The sequence below is a fragment of the Bubalus bubalis genome, chromosome 12 (assembly GCF_019923935.1).
Source record: "Bubalus bubalis isolate 160015118507 breed Murrah chromosome 12, NDDB_SH_1, whole genome shotgun sequence".
In the NCBI taxonomy this organism is placed as follows: domain Eukaryota; kingdom Metazoa; phylum Chordata; class Mammalia; order Artiodactyla; family Bovidae; genus Bubalus; species Bubalus bubalis.
The window spans coordinates 72,652,552-72,674,752 of NC_059168.1; the positions used below are offsets into that span (position 1 = coordinate 72,652,552).

The 22,201-nt window shown below is 55.1% G+C and overlaps 1 protein-coding gene across 2 annotated transcripts in view; it reads left to right on the forward strand.

Moving 5' to 3' along the window:
- OTOF (otoferlin) overlaps positions 1 to 22,201 on the forward strand; it is a 91,915-nt gene that overhangs the window by 55,684 nt on the left and 14,030 nt on the right. For both annotated transcript variants that reach the window (XM_006046218.4, XM_044926148.2), the window contains 22 exons: positions 2,485 to 2,616; positions 5,846 to 5,908; positions 6,336 to 6,420; positions 7,537 to 7,696; positions 8,485 to 8,671; positions 9,095 to 9,281; positions 14,239 to 14,462; positions 14,902 to 15,010; positions 15,491 to 15,671; positions 15,795 to 15,915; positions 16,717 to 16,817; positions 16,911 to 17,001; positions 17,171 to 17,287; positions 17,497 to 17,649; positions 17,973 to 18,162; positions 18,271 to 18,395; positions 18,788 to 18,922; positions 19,590 to 19,751; positions 19,966 to 20,085; positions 20,559 to 20,720; positions 20,833 to 20,995; positions 21,476 to 21,606. In XM_006046218.4, the coding sequence (XP_006046280.2) occupies positions 2,485 to 2,616; positions 5,846 to 5,908; positions 6,336 to 6,420; positions 7,537 to 7,696; positions 8,485 to 8,671; positions 9,095 to 9,281; positions 14,239 to 14,462; positions 14,902 to 15,010; positions 15,491 to 15,671; positions 15,795 to 15,915; positions 16,717 to 16,817; positions 16,911 to 17,001; positions 17,171 to 17,287; positions 17,497 to 17,649; positions 17,973 to 18,162; positions 18,271 to 18,395; positions 18,788 to 18,922; positions 19,590 to 19,751; positions 19,966 to 20,085; positions 20,559 to 20,720; positions 20,833 to 20,995; positions 21,476 to 21,606 (3,099 nt within the window). The remainder of the gene's footprint in view (positions 1 to 2,484; positions 2,617 to 5,845; positions 5,909 to 6,335; positions 6,421 to 7,536; positions 7,697 to 8,484; positions 8,672 to 9,094; positions 9,282 to 14,238; positions 14,463 to 14,901; positions 15,011 to 15,490; positions 15,672 to 15,794; positions 15,916 to 16,716; positions 16,818 to 16,910; positions 17,002 to 17,170; positions 17,288 to 17,496; positions 17,650 to 17,972; positions 18,163 to 18,270; positions 18,396 to 18,787; positions 18,923 to 19,589; positions 19,752 to 19,965; positions 20,086 to 20,558; positions 20,721 to 20,832; positions 20,996 to 21,475; positions 21,607 to 22,201) is intronic.

Genomic DNA, 22,201 nt, shown 5'->3' on the forward strand with positions numbered 1-22,201 from the left:
TTATCTTGGGATAAGAAGATGTAATAGCCAGCCACCAATAGTTTCCCTGGTTAGCTGGTCTGTTGGTCCCTTTGTGGCTGTAATTGCCTTCTCTTCCATCATGGAAAGACAGGAGTCCTCTGCTCCTGAAGAGGACAAGGGGGCAAAAAGGCCATCATTATGGCTGGGTCTCTGGATGAAAAACAGAGAAGCCAATCAACTTCTCACATTGCAGGGACGAATCTCCTGATGGCATCTCTTTAGTACCTTATTATGCCAACAATGTGTTTGTCTACTTCCTAGTCTTGAGTTACTAGTCTTGAAAATGTTTTCATTTTTTTATGGAGGAGAGGGGATTGGTTAGTTGTGGGGGGAAATGAAATTAAAAAAAAAAAACTCTTTGGTAAAAAAGAGTTTCACAGAGTTTAAAATTCTATAAACTACTATGCAAAGAATGTTCTGGAAGGACTTCTAGTGTCTGTTTACTTTCTTCTCTGAGAAGTAAACTTCTCAGGGGGCTCTCTATTTTGCTTTTAGCTCCCTGAAGAAATGGTAAACTCCTTCAGAGCTCCATATTCTCAGCTCCATTCCCTTTAGAACCTCAAGTTCACATGCTTGCTTTCATAGTTCAAGTGTTACTTCAATTAGTAAATATTCAGTTTCTAGTTCTGTATACTTGCTTGGCAACGTTCTCGTTGTCATCAGGGTTTCTATTTTTTTAACATCATTAGTTTTAATGTGTGGATTTTTCTTGGCCTTCAGATATTTATAAGACTTTGATGGACGCAGTGGAAGATAATTTTCAAGGCTATTCTTTTTCATGAAAAGGGAAAATAATTCTCTTGAGTAAAAATCGTATTTAGCAGTTGCATCAAAGCACAGCAATTAAAATACCAACTTTCCAAGATGAGAAGCATAAAAAGCAACTCATACGGTTTCATTAGAAGAGTGCTGAGGGAAATGCTAATACTAGGTCAGCATAGGCTATTTTGTTAAAGTGCAAGTTCCAGAGACTTAAGCGTCACACACGACCCTACCTGCCTGGGACTCAACCAATTAACTGAAGGTAAGTTCTATTGAGAAGCCATTTATAACAAGAGCTCACAGCTTCCAGACTTTCTACAATTTACAAAGCACTTCAATGCACATTATCTCATTCAAACCTCAGGCAAATTTATGGATAGGAGGTGTCTCCACTTAAAGCCGAGAAAACTGAGGCTCATCGTCATTTCAGGAACCCCCAAGTCTTCCTATTTATCATGGCTACCCTAGTGGGGCTTGACACCTCCAGATTCAGCAACAACTGATGGCTTAAAATGAGAGTTCATGAAAACTATGCACACATGCATACATACTCACACGTCTCTCTCTCTGTTCAGTTCAGTTCCGTCCAGTCGTTCAGTCGTGTCCGACTCTTTGCAACCCCATGAACCGCAGCACAACAGGCCTCCCTGTCCATCACCAACTCTCGGAGTCCACCCAAACCCATGTCCATTGTGTCAGTGATGCCATCCAACCATCTCATCCTCTGTCATGCCCTTCTCCTCCTGCCTTCAATCTTTCCCAGCATCAAGGTCTTTTCAAATGAATCAGCTCTTCACATCAGGTGGCCAAAGTATTGGAGTTTCAGCTTCAACATCAGTCCCTCCAATGAACACCCAGGACTGATCTCCTTTAGGATGGACTGGTTGGATCTCCTTGCAGTCCAAGGGACTCTCAAGAGTCTTCTCCAACACCACAGTATATGTAAATATATGTCAAATGGATGAACAACTGAAAAATGAGTTGCTAGTATAGAAAAGTATGATTCCAGAGAGGTGGACACCACTGAAAAAATACAGACTGCACACAACATACAAGTATCAAGACAAAAAAAAAAAAATGTGCTCCAGCTGGGCACCAAAGCCTTACTGGCACTCAAAGAAATTAAAAGAAGGGAAACCAGGAATATGGAAAGGGGCCAAATTCCAGAAATTAAAAAAAAAGAGATATCCGAGGCTTGCAGGACTCAAATGAAAAGTGCTGGAGTAGAAAACTAAATGTATGTTAATGGAGACTTAGAAAGCTTAATTCTTGAGTGCACAGAATCTTGGGGGATGGGAGTGGGTTTGCAGCCCTCTGTGCGGCAGGGCCACTGATGCCAGTGAAAACTCTTGGAATCATCTGGGAGCTTTAAAAATACAGATGCTGGACAGCACTCCTCCATCCCCTCCCAAGATTGGGTTGGGTTGGTCTGGAGTGTGGTGTGGGGGCCTCAGGGTCTTTAACCACCAACCCCCGCCTCCTTCCCCTCCCCCTCCCCCTGGTAATTCTGGTGCACACCTGCTTGGAGGTGATCCAGTTCACTCCCTTCCTTATAAATGAGGGCACTGAGGCTTGGTGGGGAACGACCCAGGATCACCAGCAGATTCAGCAATGCTCAGACTGGTACCAGCCAGGCTCTGACTCCTGCAAAACCCGAGTTCACAGGCTTTCCTTCTCATTTCCCCTTTTTCCTGCCCGCAGGTCAGCGTCACAGTCATCGAGGCTCGGCAGCTGGTGGGCTTGAACATGGACCCCGTGGTGTGTGTGGAGGTGGGCGATGACAAGAAGTACACCTCCATGAAGGAGTCCACTAACTGCCCCTACTATAATGAGGTCAGCCCTGGGGCCCGGGGTGGGGAAGAGTCCTCCAAACTGTGGCAGAGCCTGGGCCCCGGCCCCATAGGGCCAATAGGAGAAGCTGGGACTCAAGAGTCACAAAGGGCTACCAGCCGGGTGACCTTGGTCCACCTGTTACAACCCCCAGCATGCTGAGTGCCACGGCCTCTGAACCTCCAGTCCAGACCCAGCCTGACCCTGGTCTGGCCAGGGTCACCCTGTGAAAGGAACCCGGCCGCTGTCCTCCCTAGTGCTGCTCCCACCAGTGCCAGTGAGTGAACCTCACACCTGTGAGGCCTGGTCCCAGCTCTTTCCCCAGCCAGAGCCCTGGGGCAGGGCAACCTCCTTCCAGCCCTGGCCCATGGGGGGACTAGAACCATTAATGAGTGCTTGCTGTGTGCGGGGCCCTCTTCTAAATGCTTTAGGTGCATCATCTCTTCTGACTCTCACACTATCAGAAGTTGTCACCATCAATCCCGTTTTATACAAGGGACATTGAGGCTCCTGGAGAAAGACCTGGCCCAGGTGCCAAGTGCCAGAGTCAAGTTCTGTGTGTGCATGCTTTCTGCTCAGCTGCCATTCTGGGTGCCTGAATCTCTGCGAGGTCCTTCCAGACCACTGGCCATGACGCTTGGGGAGTGGGAGGGGAAAGGCCTGGTCCCCACTGCTGTTCATTGCAGCTGTCTGAGGCCACATTGAGGTTACAGAATCTCAGAGACCTTCTAGTTCAGTCTCTCCACCTTACAGAGGAGACTGAGGCCACACTATGAAAAGGGCTGAGATCACAGAGAGTATTATAGACAGAGCAGGGTCCAGACTGTTCTGCCTCCACGCACTGTGCTCTGTCATCTCGGATGGCCACCCCACCCCGCCGGACACAGCCTCAGAGCCTGGGCTCCAGGGAGGGGCCCATCTTAATCAGCTATGGTGAAGCATGGCCCTCAGATACATGAGCACACACCAGCCTAACCCAAAAGTCACTGACCTGGCCACTGTGGCCCTCCCTTTCCGAGAGGGGCCTCCAGGCTGCTTGTCAGTGGCTCCAGGCAGTGAGCTGTGCCAGGCTGGCCCTAGTGAGGCATGGGCATCCCGCATCTCAGTGTCCATCCTGGGTGTGGTGAGGGTCTGCTTCTCAGAGGTGGGGGCATCTCTCTGGAAACTGTGGGAGGCCCCAGCAGGGCACCTGCAGGAGTAAAACCCAGGCCTGTCTCTGCCCTTCACAGGGACCCAGCCTGAGGCCAGGCCTGACTGAAATCTCCTAAACAATCAGAGAGAGGCCCCACTCTCATAGCTGGTTTCCCGCAGGTCCCAGGCTGGGGACACTGCTGTTCAGGACCCCCTCGGCCCCATGTGACATCCTTCCCAGGAGTCAGGAAACTCAGGCTCGACATCTCTGACCTTAGGTCAGGACACATCCCTGACTGGAAAAGCCTCCGGCCTAGATAAGGTCTATTTTTCCCTAACAGATATGGAGACAGGGCCCCCACAGTCTTCCACGGTTATATGATAGTGGTGGAGGCCTGTCTGGCTGACTGGAGAGCTCACCTTGCACCAGGTCCGTGCACCTCATGTTTCATTCAAGTGGCTTCCCCCTTCCAAGGAAACAGAACTGATCTCCCCACTTGGTGGCTCCTCAGAAAACTCCTACTCACTCTGCAGAGCCCAGCTCAAATGTCCTTCCCTGTACTCTCTAGGTTAGAGGTCAGGGCATTCCCCTCTCTTTGACAATAACATCCCTGAATTCCATTCGGTCCTTCATATCCAACCCAGGAGGCTCCTGATCTCCTGCATCACTATAGCCCACTCCAGGGCCTGCCTTGTACTTGAAGGGCTTTGGTAACACTTTTCTGAATGGATATTTATCCAAAAGATGAAACAGAGATACACTGGGCCTCTGCTCTGCACCAGGCTCATGACTGGCAACATGGGAGCTGCAAACAGGACACCTCCTAGTTCCAGCCTAGAAACCATTTTCCAAGCTCTGTATTTATATCTGGGGCTTCCCAGGTGGCGCAGTGGTAAAGAATCCATCTGCCTATGCAGGAGATGCAGGAGACATGGGTTTGATACCTGGATCAGGAAGATTCCCTGGAGAAGGAAATGGCAACCCACTCCAGTATTCTTGCCTGGAGAATCCAGTGGACAGAGGAGCTTGGCGGACTACAGTCCATAGGGTCGCAAAAGAGTCGGACACCACTTAGCAACTAAACAGCAAGTCTTAGTTGCAGCACTCAGGATCTCTAGTTGTGGCATGTGGGATCTAGTTCCCTGACCAGTGATCAAACCCAGGCCCCTTGCATTGGGAGCATAGAGTCTTAGCCACTGGATCCCCAGGGAAGTTCCTTGACCCAGGTCATCATATTTAGATTCACAATCACGCCTCCCAGCAATGACAAGACCGCTGTCCCAGAGTGGTTCCACTTGGAGGCCCTGGTTTATTATCCCCCATCACAGAGGTGAAAACTGAGATTCTGAAAAGGAAGCGATTGGCCCAACAGTGAAAGCTCAGGCTTTGTGGCTCTAAAACTGCACTTTTACCCACAGTGATCTAGTGTGAGCCCCCAGCAACAAGAACAGATTCTCCTCATTTACTCCAAACACTTCAACATTTCTTCTGTCTCCCTGCCCATGAGTTCACCAAAGCAGCAGGCTTTCTGCTCACTGCCCACACTCTCATCCCCAGGGCCTGCACCCCGAGGCCAGGAGACGTGGGCAGGCACAGCACCATGAGTGGCAGCTCCCAGCTGGAGAGGACCGATCGTGCCCACAGCATTTGTGTTTATAGCAGATTAAGTTCATCAGCTCTCAGTTCTAAGTCTCAGCTTACTTTACATTTTAACACCTCCAAACTTGGGGGGCATTTTCTAGGCAGCCTTGTGGTTTAATGGTGATGTCTATGGGACCTACACAATTACAGTGTATCTTACAGTATCTTATATGTATCTCATCAAACCTCATAATAAGACTCTACGTGGGGGGTGTCATTACGTCCATTTGACAGCTCAGGATGCTAAGGTTCAGAACAATGAGTTGCTCAGGGCCACATGACTCCTCACTGCCCCTGAGAGCTGTGGTCAGGGGGACTAGTGGTTGCCCCTTCTACTTATCCAAACTTCGGGGCTCAGGGGGCATGGACCAGTGCAGACCAGCAATGCCAGGACAGAGGGGCCTGGCACTGAGCCTCAGCCTGCCGAGTGACAGCAGGCCTGGGTCTTTCCCCATCTAGTACTTCGTCTTTGACTTCCACGTCTCTCCTGATGTCATGTTCGACAAGATCATCAAGATCTCGGTGAGTGGGGAGCAGTGCCCAGCAGGTGGGGCTCTTAGCTCAAACTGTACTTTAGTGCAGCCTTGAAAAGGGCACCCTCTCTGGGCAGGCCAGCCATAGGACGGCACAGCCATAAAAAGATGCACAGCCAGCCAAGCAGGGCACAGGCTGGAGTTGGGCCCCTCTCACTCCCTTAGCCACATCATTCTGTGCAGTGTACAATCTGCTCACATGTACCTGGAAGCCAGCAAAACACTGGCGAGGCAGAAGGGGCTGATGCTAAGCCTCAGAGAGATACCCCTGCCCTGCCAGACACCCTCCTGCTTGACCTGAAACTCACTTCCCCACAAAGAGTTGGGGGGGGGTGCCCTCTATCAGTCAGCCCTTCCCTGCCCCATGGCCTCAGCCCCATCCCACCTGATCGACGGCTGGTGGTTCTGCCCGGAAGGTGATTCACTCCAAGAACCTGCTGCGCAGCGGCACTCTGGTGGGGTCCTTCAAAATGGACGTGGGAACCGTGTACTCCCAGCCAGGTGAGTAGCTGCGTGGCTGGGTCAGTATTGGTGCCCACGGCTCCAGGAGCACGGGTCATGCATGCAGCCCCTAACACATCTCACAGAAGCAAATGGGGACAGAGCCTTGCTGGGAACAGGTGTGAACTGTAGTTGAAATTGAAAGAGGAGTGGAGGGAAGAGGAAAGTTCTGAGTCCGGGAGATTCCAGGGCCCACACAAAATCAGAGGACAACATGCCCTTTGTATAGGCTGTGCTCGCAGTCAACCTGAAGGGGCAGACCCATCCTAGATTAGCCTCCTCCTCTGACATCTGGTCTTTCCTCCACCCTGTCCTGGGTCCTAGGAGCTTTGGGGGGACACTACTTGTCCCTGTCTCTAGGAGGCTTTCGGTCTGCAATTGGAGACAGACAGTAAGTAGATAGTCGCAGGAAACAGGAGATGTACATATGGAAAGGGGCCAGGATCAGCTCTTCTGAGGAAGTCAGGGAAGGCTGCATGGAAGAGGAGACACACCAACAAAAGGATTAGAAGTTTGAATAGGGAGCCAGAGGGTTGGGGCGTGGAACAGAAGGGATGGGTGCATCCAAGATAAAAGTACAGCAGCCACAGAGCCTTGGGGGTGTGAAACAGCAATCTGAACTATTCAGAGAGGGGTCAACAGCTATACCTGGCAGGAGCACAGGGGAAGGGTAGGATGAACACTGGGGGCTAAGGAGAGCTGCATCAGGAGGCCCCACAGGGGATGCTAAGGTCGGCAGTCTTTCCCCCAAGCGCTGGGGAGCCTCAGGTGGGTTTGAAATGGGGAGTGAGAGAGGGAGGGTCTCTTTAAGGGCTTTGTCTGGCAGCCGTGTGGAGATTGGCTGAAGGGATTGGGGACAGGAGGGCTGCAGGCCAAGAAACCAGTCAGGACATTCCTCCATCTGAAGCCATACCACACATCTGGGGGCATGGCCAGAGCTGGGACCTTGCCTCGGCCACCCTTACTCAGGGACCTCTGCCTCCCGGGTCCTGAGGCAGGCAGCACTGTGGCCCCAGGGCCCCAGGACCTGATGACCTGGCCTCCACGGCCTGTCCCAAGGGTGGCTGCAGCCCTGAGTAAGGCCAGCCGGACAGCCCCCGCTTCTTGCCACCACAGAGCACCAGTTCCACCACAAGTGGGCCGTCTTGTCCGACCCTGACGACATCTCCGCGGGGCTGAAGGGCTACGTGAAGTGCGATGTCGCTGTGGTGGGCAAGGGAGACAACATTAAGACTCCCCACAAGGCCAACGAGACGGATGAGGATGACATTGAGGGGTGAGCTCCCATCCCCGCCCCGCCCCTGGAGATCTGGCCCAACTCTTCCTGGGGTGCAAAGGGAGCCCCTCAGGGTGGACTTGGCCCAGAGACCTCACCTTCCATCTCCCTTATCCGCCCACCCAGATGGCCCTGCTCTCCCTGGAAGGACTGAGGCCAGGGCCAGCCTTGGTGTCTGGGGACTCTCCTCATGGGGCAGAAAGGACTGGGGGAGAGTCGAGAGTGACAGTCATTTGACATGCACGCTGCCGACTATGAGAAACTTGGGGGAAAAGTGTGGATTCCCAGAGCTGCGAGGCCTTGAGTCTACACCCAGGAGAGCAAAGGGATTTTGTTTTCTGAAGCAATTCCAGGGAGTTGCCAGGGGCTTTTCAGAAATATTCTGGAACCTTGTCTGGATTCAGTGGGAAAAATCCAGGATCCAGTGGATCACGCCTTGCTTGAGCCAGGGAGAGAGAGAGGGACCACTGGTGAGGTTTTTGCATAGAAGACAAAAGATGTGACACAAAGTACTCATATATTTTCATCTGTTTGAGCCTTATCGTATCCATGGGAGGTGCATGTTATTATTCCCATCTTAAAGCTGGGGAAACTGAGGCTTAGAGAGATGGGGAGATTTGCCCAGGATCCCACAAGAAGCAGGTGCCCTGCACTCCAGTGTCTTCAGTTCTGCTATGGACCTTCTCAGCCGTCCTTCACTTGTGGTCCTGGGCCCCAGAGGCATGGGGATGTCGGGGCAGGAGTCGGCCAGGTGTGGCCACCACAGCCCTAGCTGTTCATGCCGGCAGGAACTTGTTGCTCCCTGAAGGGGTGCCCCCTGAACGCCAGTGGGCCCGGTTCTACGTGAAGATCTACCGAGCAGAGGGGCTGCCCCGCATGAACACAAGCCTCATGGCCAATGTGAAGAAGGCTTTCACTGGTGAGAACAAGGATCTGGTTGACCCCTATGTGCAAGTCTTCTTCGCCGGCCAGAAGGTATTGGGGTGCAGGAGGCTGGGAGTGGGGTGAGGTGCAAGGGACTGGGCGTGGGGTCCTGGGGATGAACATGAGGCAAAATCAGAAGCCACGAGGCTGGCCTTTGATCACCTTGGCGCATCACCTCGAGAAGTAGGGAGAGAGAGATGAGGGAGTACAGCTCAGAGGGGCCGGGCTGGGGCCAGGCTGGGCCTTAGGGATTATCCCCCGCCCCCAGGTCACCAAGCACTGAGGGTGGGGGGCACTGGGAGGGAGAAGGGCTAGAGAGACTGGGGTGGAGAAGAGGATGGAGATAAGTACACACACGTACACACACACACCCCCCACATGCACACTCGTAACACATACACACACACAGACATAGATGCACATGTGCACACTCAGGCAGGTACACGAATCCTGACTCTCTCTCCCTCCCACCAGGGCAAGACTTCAGTGCAGAAAAGCAGCTACGAGCCACTGTGGAATGAACAGGTGGTCTTCACAGACCTGTTCCCCCCACTCTGCAAGCGCATGAAGGTGCAGATCCGGGACTCGGATAAGGTCAATGACGTGGCCATCGGCACCCACTTCATTGACCTGCGCAAGATTTCCAACGATGGAGACAAAGGTCAGCAGCTGGGGACTGGAGGTGGGACTTGGGGCTAAAGGAAGTGGGTACAGGAGACCCCTCCACACACATGCGCGTGCACACACACACACACACACCACCACCACCACACCACCAGCTCTGTCCCACACCTCGGACTTAAAGGTGCCACCGGCCTTCATCAGCAGCCCTTGCCTCCAGGGAAGGGTCAGGTCTGCACAGAGCTGCCTGGGCCCACTGAGCCAGGCTGCCTGGATTTGAACTCCAACTCTGACAGCTAGAAGTTTCATGAGCTTTATACCTGTTTTGTCATCTGTAAAATAAAAATAATAGTAATTATATACATATTATGCGGGGGGGGGGGTGCGGGAGGTGTGCACGTGCGCACACATTCAGTCACTCCAGTCGTGTCTGACTCTTTGCAACCCCATGGACTGTAGCCCATTTGTGCCTGTGGAATTTTCCAGGCACGAATACTGGAGTGGGTTGCCATTTCCTACTCCAGGGGATACTCCTGACCCAGGGATGGAACCCACATCCCTTGCGTCTCCTGTATTGGCAGGCAGATTCTTTACCACTGCACCACCTGGGGAGCCCATATATGTGTGTCCTACCGCCATAGCACCTATCTATTGACTTGTAGGACCAGAGCATTGAGCTGGGGACCAGGGATACAGAGCAAGGGAGGAATCCATCCTGTTCTCATGATGCTCCCTGGGGATGAGGCAGACGGGTGTGCTACCAAATGCTCGAAACCTGAGACAGAAGGCACAAAAGCCACAGATTGTATGGTTCCGTTTGTATGAAAAGTCTAGAGGAAGTAAATACATAGAGGCAGAAAGCAGATGAGCGGTTGCCAGGAGGTGGGAAGAGGAGGGAATTGGGACAGACTACTGAGAGGTACGGGGTTTCCTGAGGGGGTGAAATGTCCTGGGTGGTTGCACAATGCAGTGAATGCCCTGAAGACCACTGAAATGTGTCCTATAAAGTGGTGAATTTTATGTTATGTGAAGTATGTCTCAGTTTTTTAAATGCTATATTTTTTATAAACTGTGGGCTTTCCTGGTAGCTCAGACGGTAAACAATGAGCTCCTGCAATTCAGGAGACCCGGGTTCAATCCCAGGGTCAGAAAGATTCCCTGGAGAAGGGAATGCTACCCACTCCAGTATTCTCGCCTGGAGGATTCTATGGACAGAGGAGCCTGTCAGGCTACAGTCCATGGGGTCACAGAGTCAGATACAACTCTGACTAGTTTTTTTATAAACTAAGCAAAACAAAAACAAAACACATAAGGCAGAATTGGATCCATGCTACACATGAGACACAACAAATCCTAACGGGAGAAAAAACAGTTGGGACTAGGAATTGGGGCAGAAAGCAAAGAACTAAAGAGCCTCTTGATGAAAGTGAAAGAGGAGAGTGAAAAAGCTGGCTTAAAACTCAGCATTCAAAAAACCAAGATCATGGCATCTGGTCCCATCACCTCATGGCAAATAGATGGGGAAACAATGGAAACAGTGACAGACTTTATTTTGGGGGTTCCAAAATCACGTCAGATGGTGACTGCAGTCATGAAATTAAAAGATGCTTGCTCCTTGGAAGAAAAGCTAAGACAAACCTAGACAGCATGTTAAAAAGCAGAGAAATTACTTTGCCAACAAAGGTCCGTCTAGTCAAAGCTATGGTTTCTCCAGTAGTCATGTATGGATGTGAGAATTGGACTATAAAGAAAGCTGAGCACCGAAGAATTGATGCTTTTGAACTGTGATGTTGGAGAAGACTCTTTTTTTTTTTTTTTTTGAGGATGCAAAAAAAGATATATTCATACACTTGAACAATTGCTAAAAGTGGAAGTGGGGCTGTGGATTACATTATAATGTAGAAACCATATGATTTCCTGATGTTGGAGGCTATATGCTGGTTCTGCAGGAGAAGGCACCCCTTTTGGATAAAATACATAGACTATTTTAGATGATATGGCAAATGTGAGTACTTTTTCCCATTGCTAGGAGTTTTCCATACATTTTACATTACTGGAAAGTAAATTACATTTCAAAACAACCATGTCAATACCACAAAAGAAATTCAGAGTAGACAGGCATGAAACTTTCTTGGGTAAGGCCAAGACTTACCCAGACGAAGTTCAAGGGAAGCTGTGATGCTCACTGCCCTTGAAGGAGTCCACATGGAATGAAGAAGTACTGTGGGAAGTCCACTAGTAACCACCATGTCTTGGGTCCTCTGGATGACCCGGCTCTTCTTGTTCCATCCAAGCAAAGCTGCTTCCATCAGTGTACCAGATTTCCTCAGGATTGGTCGGGATCTTCTGACAATTCCTCTCGGGGTTTTGTCCAGTGGTCCAAGGTTTCTGCCACATCCAGTTGCACCCTTGGCTCCAGCCCCGTGGTGGTTATCTGTGACAGGCGGGCTGCCTGGAGTGGGCCATTTCAGTCCTCTTGAACAATCGTGAGGGTAGGCTTGGCGCTTGACCTTGAGGCTCTTGGGTCCTGAGGGCAGAGTGCCGCCCAGTGTCCCAGTTGACAGCATTTGCGGCAAGCCGTTCTAGGAGACTTGTCACGGTTTGGACACTTTTTGGCCCAATGCCCTGCCTGTCTACAGATCAGGCATGTCTCGTGCCTTGTCCTTCAAGGACTCGGGGTTTGCCATAGGGCTTCTCTGGAGGGCGGCCAGCATCTGGGCATGCCTTGTCTCTTTCTTTCTCTCCTTCTCCTGGGCCTTGGCCTCCTTCTCCTATTCTCTGTTATAAAAGGTATTGGTGGCTATCTGGACCATCTCATCTAAAGAGGCAGCAGGGTCCTGCTGTTGTAGATGTTGTAACTTAATTCTGATATCTGATGCACATTGGGACAGAAATTTGTCTTTTAAAATCACCTATCCTTCGTAAGAGTCTAAGTCCAGATTGGTAAACTTTTGGAGTGCCTCTTTTAGCCTTTCCAGAAAGGCAATGGGGTTTTCATTGGGCTACTGAGTTATTGCTGAGATTGGGCACAGTCCCACAAGTTATAGGCTTTTTTGTTTTCATGAGTGGACTTCCTTAGGGGTGAGTCTTTCTGGAGCTTATCCTACCCAGAACTGTTGCAACCTGAGAGCCAGGCGTGCCCGGTTCAGGGTGCAGATCCCCAGGCAGGCTGAGGAGTGACAGCCTCCTAGAGATCGAATCCCCGGGCAGGTGGAGGACTGATGGCCTCCCAAGAATTGGGTCCCTGGGCAGGTCGAGGCGTGACGACCTCCTGGGGCCCCTGGGACTAGTGGATCCCCAAGCAGGTTGAGGAGTGACAACCTTTCGAGGACCAGATCCCTAGGCAGGTCAAGGCGTGATGACCTCCTGGGACCCCCGGACTGGAGTTGGGAGTCCCCAAGATCTCCAGTGTGACCAGTACTGGGTAGGATTAGGGGGTCGGGTATTTATAGAGTATTTCCCTCCCAAGGCCAGCTATTTTCTGGTTGTCTCTCCAGAAGATTGTAGAGGCAACCTTGTGGGTCTGGATGGGGCTCAGGAAAAGAGCATGAAACAGGAGGGAAGGGGGCAGAGCACAACCTTAACTGGAGGTCTTCTGGAATCTGAGACTGGGCCACATGAGCTTTCTGCTGAGTTCGTTTATCGCTGTCCCGGTTTCCAGCATGATGGGCCTTCCCCTGCACTGGGTTTCGTCGCCTTCCGCTTCTAGCGTGGGAGCTTCCCTGAGTTGGGCTCCTGCTGTGCTTGGCCTCTTCCGCGCGGAGATTGTTTCAGCCAGGTTAAACCCGAGTCCGGCACCATAGATGTCACGCGAGTCTATGTTCCTCAGTTCTCTGTCTCGTGACAACAAAGATTTGGAGTGACGGACATTAAAGCCCTCGGCACATCACAGCTCTCAGGTCTTGGACAAATCGTGTTATAGCTCTTAGGCAAATCAGTGTTACAGCTCTATTTTATTTAGAAGATAGCAGGAGAATCCATCCTCGAAGCGTGAGGGCATGCCAACCCAAAGACTCGAAGAGAAGAGAGTGGGGGAGCATGCGGTGGGGGGCAGGGGAGAGAGAGAGAGAAAGAGCACCCACACGCAGGAGAGAGAGAGCTGGAGAAGACTCTTGAGAGTCCCTTGAACTGCAAGGAGATCCAACCAGTCCATCCTAAAGGAAATCAGTCCTGAATATTCATTGGAAGGACTGATGCTGAAGCTGAAACTCCAATACTTTGGCCACCTGATGTGAAGAACTGACTCGTTGGAAAAGACTCTGATGCTGGGAAAGATTGAAGGCAGGAGGAGAAGGGGATGACAGAGGATGAGATGGTTAGATGGCATCATCGACTCGATGGACATGAGTTTGAGCAAGCTCCAGCAGTTGGTGATGGACAGGGAAGCCTGGTGTGCTGCAGTCCATGGGGTTGCAAAGAGTAGGACATGACTGAGTGACAGAACTGAACTGAGGAATTGGGGGGAGGGGCACTTCATGGAGGAAGAGAGTTTAACAGGTAGAGACAGAGACACAGAGACAGAGAACCTCTCCTTTGGAGAGGAAAGGAGGGGTGTGCAAAAGCAAGTGACACCCCGGTGGAACGCAGGTCTGCACAGACAGCAAAGGGCTGGAAGGCCTTGCTGGGGAGCTAAGAAGGTGAGTTTGTCCTCTAGGAAGATCGTAGGCCACCCTGCAACAGGTACTAGAAAGCAGGGACCATGACTTTGCTCCACAGAAATGGATATGTGTGTATGTGGAGCCCCACCGCCAGCTCAAGCTCCTGCAGAGAATAAACAAACACAGGGAAGTGCCCCAGAAGTGAGACGGCCACCCCACAGCCGCCCACAAACAGCAGACACAGCTCGCCCCGCAGCCCCCTGTGAGCCCCGCAGCTGCAGGCCCTCTGCTGCCTCAGACACTTCCCTCAGCTCAGCAGCCAGGAGGTGTGGGCCGGGAGCCCCAAAACAGGTCTCTCCACCTGAGCGAGCCCTTGACCCCCTGCACCCCTGCCCACAGGCTTCCTGCCCACGCTGGGCCCCGCCTGGGTGAACATGTACGGCTCCACACGCAATTACACGCTGCTAGATGAGCATCAGGACCTGAACGAGGGCCTGGGGGAGGGCGTGTCCTTCCGCGCCCGCCTCATGCTGGGCCTGGCGGTGGAGATCCTGGACACCTCCAACCCTGAGATCACCAGCTCCACTGAGGTGCAGGTGGAGCAGGCCACGCCCATCTCCGAGGTGAGGCCCCGGGGGGCTGCACTCCCCTCCAGAGCCCCCCAACCCTGCTCAGCGCCCCTTAACTCAATGCAGCCTGGGCCTGGGCTCTGCCAGTGTCCACCCTGCCTGCCTCAGGGGCCCAGACCCCAGGGTGAGGCCTCCCTCCCCAGGAAGCAGCAAGACTTCCATCCCCTCCCACTGTCTGTGCCTGTGCTCTGCCCATCTCTGCTCCTTTCCTAGCCACGGTTGTCCTTGTGCTGGACAGAGCAGCCTTTCCTGAAGGGACAGGCTGGAGGGCCAAAGGAATTGGGCCTTCAGTATCTGGCTTCCTAGTTCCACAGTTGGATGGGATGTCCCCCACCACTAGCCCCAAGGGCCTGTCCAGAGACAGAAAGAGGCCTGGCCCCAGCCTCAACATGCTGGTAAGCTTTCAGGGTGGCTTGAACCACCTTCCCCACAGAGCTGCATGGGGAAAATAGAAGAATTCTTTCTATTTGGAGCCTTCCTGGAGGCCTCAATGATTGACCGGAAAAATGGAGACAAGCCCATCACCTTTGAGGTCACCATAGGTGAGAGCTGGGCTCACAGAGGGGTCTTTGGGCCCGGGGACTACAGAGTGGTAACTGCTGGGCCTGCTGCACAGCTCTGGGGGGAGGGGGACTTTGACCACTTCCCTCGAGTGTCCTCAGGCGCCCACACAGCACACAGTGACTGCACATCATGAGTGCACACACGCCCCACAGGGTGAACCTTAGGGCTCAGCGAATAGGGACGTGAGAAGGAAACACATCCTCTCTGCAGAAGGGAGCAAGGCCCCCATAGGACTAGAGAGAAGAGTCCTGCAGGGTCCATGTCTGGGGCTGGACCTTGAGGACATGGCCCCATCCTCTGGCTAGTGTCCTATGGTATCTGAGCTCACACAGAGCCCAGCAGAGACCCCATTCCCTGACTCTTGCTTTTCCCAGCCACAGACCCCCTGGATTGGAGGGCAGGGTGGGGCCAGGTGGGAAAAAGCCTCTAGGCCCTCAGGTGCCCCCTTCTGCCTCCAGGCAACTACGGGAACGAAGTCGATGGGCTGTCAAGACCCCAGCGGCCTCGGCCTCGGAAGGAGCCTGGGGATGAGGAGGAAGTCGATCTGATCCAGAACTTGAGTGATGAAGAGACTGACGAGGGTGGGGGCTTGGCCTCGGTCTCCTCCACCCCACCCATGCGGCCCCAGATCACCGACAGGTGAGCCAGGCGGGACAGGGGCCTTGAGAGGCCCTGCCCACTGCCTGCCATCCTCTGGTGGCCTGTCCCTTGCCCGCCTGCCTGGGCACCCAGTCCTCAGTCTCCCACCTGCTCCCACCCCAGGAACTACTTCCATCTGCCCTACCTGGAGCACAAACCCTGCATCTACATCAAGAGCTGGTGGCCTGACCAACGCCGTCGCCTGTACAATGCCAACATCATGGACCACATCGCAGACAAGCTGGTCAGGGCCAGGCCCGGGGTGGGAGGGGAACGGCAGAGGGGGCGTGCTTCTGAGGGCCTCGCCCAGCCTGGACACCGCCCCTGCCTCACACAAGGCCTGTCTGCCCAGCAGATTACCATGGGTATCGAGAAGGGACTGCAGAATGGCCCCAGCAGGTCCTGTGCTCCTGTCCCTGCCCCATTCCCAGGAGCAGTCCAGGGTCTGAGGGCTTCCCAGAGTGGAGTCTGGGAATTGTGGCCCGTCTAGTATTGGGTTTCCCTGGAGGCGTCTGGCCAATCCCTCTCTCTCTACCCCCTGCCCCCTTGCATCTGATCCTGGGCTCTGTCCGACCCCTGTGGGTCCACCAGGACCACAGACTCATGACCCAGAGATGGCTTCTTCCTCAGGAACCAAAGAGTCACGAGCATGACAGCTTCCGGGTTCTGAAAACAGAACCTGGAAATTGGTGTTTCTGGGCTTCCCTGGTGGCCCAGAAGGTAAAACATCTGTTTGCAATGCGGGAGACCAGAGTTCAACCCCTGGGTTGGGAAGATCCCCTGGAGAAGGAAATGGCAACCCACTCCACTACTCTTGCCTGGAAAATCCCATGGACAGAGGGGCCTGGTAGGCTACATTCCACGGAGTCGCAAAGAGTCAGACACGACCGAGCGACTTCACTTTCACTTTTCTTTATAATGGCGGAGCACTCCAGGGATGGTGCTCACAGGAGGTCTTAGGATACTAGCCCCTCATCCTCTTGATGAAGGAGGGAGATGTTTGGAGAGGCTGACGGGGGCTGTGGCTCACACTCCTGGTTCACAGGAAGAAGGCCTGAATGATGTGCAGGAGATGATCAAAACGGAGAAGTCATACCCTGAGCGTCGACTTCGGGGCGTCCTAGAGGAGCTGAGCTCTGGCTGCTAGTGAGCGGAGGGGCTGCCAGTGTGGGGTGGCAATGGGAGGCTGGCAGAGAAGGAGTCATCTCTGCTAAGCCCTGCTCCCACCCCCAACCCCAGCCGCTTCCTCTCCCTCACGGACAAGGACCAGGGCCACTCATCCCGCACCAGGCTGGACCGGGAGCGTCTCAAGTCCTGCATGCGGGAGCTGGTGAGGACACGGCTGGACCACTCAGGGACAGAGGGAGGGTCTGGAGGTGAAAAGGGAAGCCGAGGTGGGGGGACATCCGTTTCTGAGGTCACGGCCCCCAGGGCCAGCCCCTCCATCACATGTCACAACCTGAGCCCTGCTTACACCACCCCCTCTCCCCACCTCGCAGGAGAGCATGGGGCAGCAGGCCAAGACCCTGAGGGCACAAGTGAAGCGGCACACGGTGCGCGACAAGCTGAGGCTCTGTCAGAACTTCCTGCAGAAGCTGCGCTTCCTGGCAGACGAGGTGTGCCCTGTGCCGGAGCACGGTGCCAAATTGACGCAAGGCGGGAGAGGGCCCTCCTGCTCTGACAGGTGTTGAGGGACAGGGCTGACCAAGCCTTTCATCCTGTCCCGGGCTCTTCCCATTCCATTGGCGGGAGGAGAAGGAAGACCCAGTATCCGGTCCCCTCCCTTACGGGGCATACTGGCCTCCCCCACCCCACCCTGTCCCAGCCCCAGCACAGCATCCCTGATGTCTTCATCTGGATGATGAGCAACAACAAGCGCATCGCCTACACCCGGGTGCCCTCCAAGGACCTGCTCTTCTCCATCGTGGAGGAGGAACTGGGCAAGGACTGCGCCAAGGTCAAGACACTCTTCCTCAAGGTGCCGGAAGGGGAGTGGATTAGCGGCGGGTGGAGGGGCTGGGGGCTGGGCTACTCTCAAGAGGTCATCTTCCTCTTGGAGGGAGCAGCGTCCACACCCCTGGGTCTGCCAGGCCTGAGTGGACAAGATGCTCAGGGAAGAGCTAAAGAGAATAGGAAGGGGGATCCCGCCCTGCCCATCCCCTTCTGTGCTGTGTTTCCCACTGCACAGCCCAGTGGGATGGCTGTGGTGGGGATGGGCCCCCTCTGACCACAGCTTCTTCAGCTTCCTGCCCCTTCCTCATCGTGCGGGCTCTGGCAGCTGACCCTGCACCCACCCCCCAGCTGCCGGGGAAGCGGGGCTTCGGCTCGGCGGGCTGGACAGTGCAGGCCAAGCTGGAGCTCTACCTGTGGCTGGGTCTCAGCAAGCAGCGCAAGGACTTCCTGTGTGGCCTGCCCTGCGGCTTCGAGGAGGTCAAGGCAGCCCAGGGCCTGGGCCTACTCTCCTTCCCGCCCATCAGCCTGGTCTACACTAGTGAGTGAGGACTCCCAGGTCTGGGTGGCCCCGGCTCTGAACCCTGACCTGGAGAGGGCACGCTGGCTGGTGGCCTGTTCCCCGAGCCTCATCCTGCTCTTCCCACAGAGAAGCAGGCCTTCCAGCTCCGCGCCCACATGTACCAGGCTCGCAGCCTCTTTGCTGCCGACAGCACCGGCCTCTCGGACCCCTTTGCCCGTGTCTTCTTCATCAACCAGAGTCAGTGCACAGAGGTGAGGGTCCCAGGGAGGAGCGGATGGCTCTGACTTTGAGAGCACTGGGGGGCCTTTGAGTTTCTGGGACCTGGAGAAACAGAGCAGCCAGTACCCAGATCCTTAGAGGGAAGGCTTGCAGATAGCTGCAGGACCACACTGGTGAAGGCCTTAGTTGTAGTTACGTTCAACATAGAAGACAGGGAAGACGTTGGCGGGGGGTGAGGGGGGACGGTCATGAGCAGACCTCATAGCAGCCTTCATTTAAGATTCCCCGAAGAGTCAGAGAACATGGCACTCCTGCCCCCGAGCCCCCCGGAAACCACAGGAGTGACTGGGGGTGACTCCTGCTCCGGTATCTGCCCACCCACCATCACCCCTACCTGTTACCTGTCTACCCCACCCTGCTGCAGGTACTGAATGAGACCCTGTGCCCCACCTGGGACCAGATGCTGGTGTTTGACAACCTGGAGCTCTATGGTGAAGCTCATGAGCTGCGGGACGATCCCCCTATCATTGTTATCGAAATCTACGACCAGGACACTATGGTACGGGTGGGCTCTGGCACTTGCATTGCCACCTCCCCAGCCCACCCCCAGAGCCCCTTGGCCAGGGTTCTTGCCAGGAAGCCAGGGGTCTGGGCTGCTGACCAGCCCTTCTGCGAGACCCCAGGTGTCTTCTGCCCTCTCACTGCAGCCTGACCCTCCTGATGCTGTGGGCCTCTGGGGTCTCAGGAAGGAGACAGGCCAGGGCGTCCCTGCCTGCTGCACAAACAGACCAAGCCCAGGCCCAGCCGTGCCAAGAAGGCCTGCTGTCCCCAGCCTTCCCCCATCCTAGACCTCCCAACTCCCCCCATCCCTGTGTACACAGTCATCTGCAGCCTCATAGCTCTCCATAGGTGCTCTGGAGTGAGGGAGTAGAGGATTGGGGTGACCCCTCCAGAGCTGGGGAGCCACTTACTACAAGCCACCCCAGCTACTGGGAAGCCCTGAGTGAGTTCTGGACGAGCACTAGCACTATTTCTAGATCTGCATCTGCCATTCACTGCCAGCCTGGCCTGGAGCTAGCCTAAGACTTGGTTTCCCCATCTGTAAAATGGGGTGATCACACCTGCAACTACATGGAGCTATGGTGAAGACTGAAAGAGATCCTGGGTATGAAGGTGCCCGGTCAGTTCAGGCATCAAGAGGCCACCTTGGCTGTTTGTTGCGTCAGGGCAAAGCTGACTTCATGGGCCGGACCTTTGCCAAGCCGCTGGTGAAGATGGCCGACGAGGCGTACTGCCCACCCCGCTTCCCGCCCCAGCTGGAGTACTATCAGATCTACCGGGGCAACGCCATGGCAGGGGACCTGCTGGCCGCCTTCGAGCTGCTGCAGGTGGGGCTGCTGGAAAGAGGGGGCTGGGCCAGGGGCCTCTCTCCTCCCCATCCTGCTGTGAGGCTATTGGGACTGAACTGGGGGTGTGGTTCCTGTAGACCTGTGTTGTTTGGCCTTTTCTGTCTCCCTAGATCATGTGGCACCCAACTGGTGGGGGGAGAGAGCCCTCTCCCTGGGCTCACCAGGATATGACACTGTGTCCCCCATGCCCCAGATTGGACCAGCAGGGAAGGCCGACCTGCCGCCGATCAACGGCCCAGTGGACATGGACCGAGGTCCCATCATGCCTGTGCCTGTGGGCATCCGACCCGTGCTCAGCAAGTACCGGGTGGAGGTGCGTGACGGCTCCACCGGCCCTCCCGGCCCTGCCTTGAACAGGCCCTGCCATACTCCGCTTCCTGGTCCCCCTCACCCTTTCCCAGTCAAGGATTGTATGCACACCTCACACTGGTGGCATCAAACGCCAGGGTTCTTCAGCAACCTCAGGCCATGCCTCGTTTTTCAGAAAAAGACACTGAAGTCCCAGGAGGGGAGGTGACTGGCCCAAGGTCACACCCGGGAGCCAGCGGCAGACCCCAGCTCCCGCCCATCCCCTGCCCTTTCTGCACTGATTCACACTGTCCAGGACCTTTCCCAGCCTCCGTCCGCCCCCACACCCACCCTCACCCCCCACCCACAGCCCCTTCAGGACACCCTCCCTCATCAGCTCTCCCAGCCCTGCCCCTCCTGGTGAGTGGCCCCCCCACAGCCAGCGCCCCTGATGGAAGGGCTGTCCTCTCCCCCCATACCCCCACCCCACACACACAGGTGCTGTTCTGGGGCCTGCGAGACCTGAAGCGGGTAAACCTGGCCCAGGTGGACCGGCCACGGGTGGACATCGAGTGTGCAGGGAAGGGGGTGCAGTCATCCCTGATCCACAATTACAAGAAGAACCCCAACTTCAGCACCCTGGTCAAGTGGTTTGAAGTGGTGGGTGCGGGCCCAGGCGTGGTGGGGCAGGGCTGGGCGCAGTGGGTGCGGCCAGGGACGGCCAGTGCCTCTGCCCCTTCTCTGAGCTCAGGCTTCCTGGCCCCACCCCCAGGACCTCCCGGAGAATGAGCTCCTGCACCCGCCCTTGAACATCCGCGTGGTGGACTGCCGGGCCTTCGGGCGTTACACCCTGGTCGGCTCCCATGCTGTCAGCTCCCTGCGGCGCTTCATCTACCGACCCCCAGACCGCTCAGCTCCCAGCTGGAACACCTCGGGTATGGCCGCTGCCGAGGCCCAGGGCGGGGGCTCCAGCTCGCAGTCCAGACCACATGGTTCTCTCCTGGGGGCGTCCCCAGATGGGGTAGGGGAGGCCAGGAAGGAGGGTCCACCCTGGAGGGTCTCCAGGGTGGAGGGGCTGTCCAGGCAGCCCCAAACTAGTGCCAGAAAGGCCAGAGCCGAGGCATCCTTAGAGGGCCCAAGGGCAGATGGCCTTCTCTGACTGACCCCAGCGAAGACTCTGCCCCCCGCCACCCGCCACATGGCCTCCACTGTGTCACTGAGCACAGCTCACACTCCTCTCTGGCTCACCTCCTCCCTCTCCTTATGCCCATCTTTTCTCCTCAACTGTCGAATCCCTCTCCCCTCCCCTCGGAAAGCTCCAGAATCAGGCCTCTGGGCCTTCCAGCCACTCCCACTCTCACTCTTCCTCCTGCTCCTCCCTGTCTGTCTGTCTGTCGATCCGTCTCTCTGTCCAGGCAGGCTCCTCCAGGGCCGCCGTGGGCTGTACAGTGGGGGCCCCTCATCTCGCCTCACAGGGGAGGTCGTGGTGAGCATGGAGCCGGAGGTGCCCGTCAAGAAGCTGGAGACCATGGTGAAGCTGGACGCGGTAAGGTGCCTGGAGACGTGCAATTGCGGGTGACACTTTCCCAAAGCCGGACCACCCCCATCCCACCCACCAGACAACACGTTAAGTCACTCCTCCTTCAGTGTGGGGTGGGCCAGGGCTAGCTCTGACTGCGTGTGCACACAGCCCTATCCTAGAGTGTCCAGGAAGGCAAGAATCTCAATTCTGCATGTGTGTATGTGCCATGAACATGCGGTGCACATGTTTGAGAGACAGAGCAGTAACGTGTGAAGCGATAGCCTGCCATTATTTTTATTCCAACAAATGACACCACAGGCAAGGACTCCTTGTGTGAACATCAGTGTTCTCTCCAGAGGGTCCGAGTTTTCTTTCTCAGCCTTTTACAAATGACCCTCCCCAGGCCGGGGTTGGGGCAGGAGTTCCAGGTGGGAGTGCCTTTACTCCTCCTGGCTTAGGACTGGGACTGTTGGTCTGCCAAAAGGGGCCCTGTCACCTGGGTGTTCAGATACGGACTTGGAGCCATCAGGAGAGGGTGGGATGGAGGCCGGCCTGGAACAGGTCATCCTGAGTCCAGGCAGGACTGAGAGGGCAGGAGGCAGGCTTACCTCCCCACTGC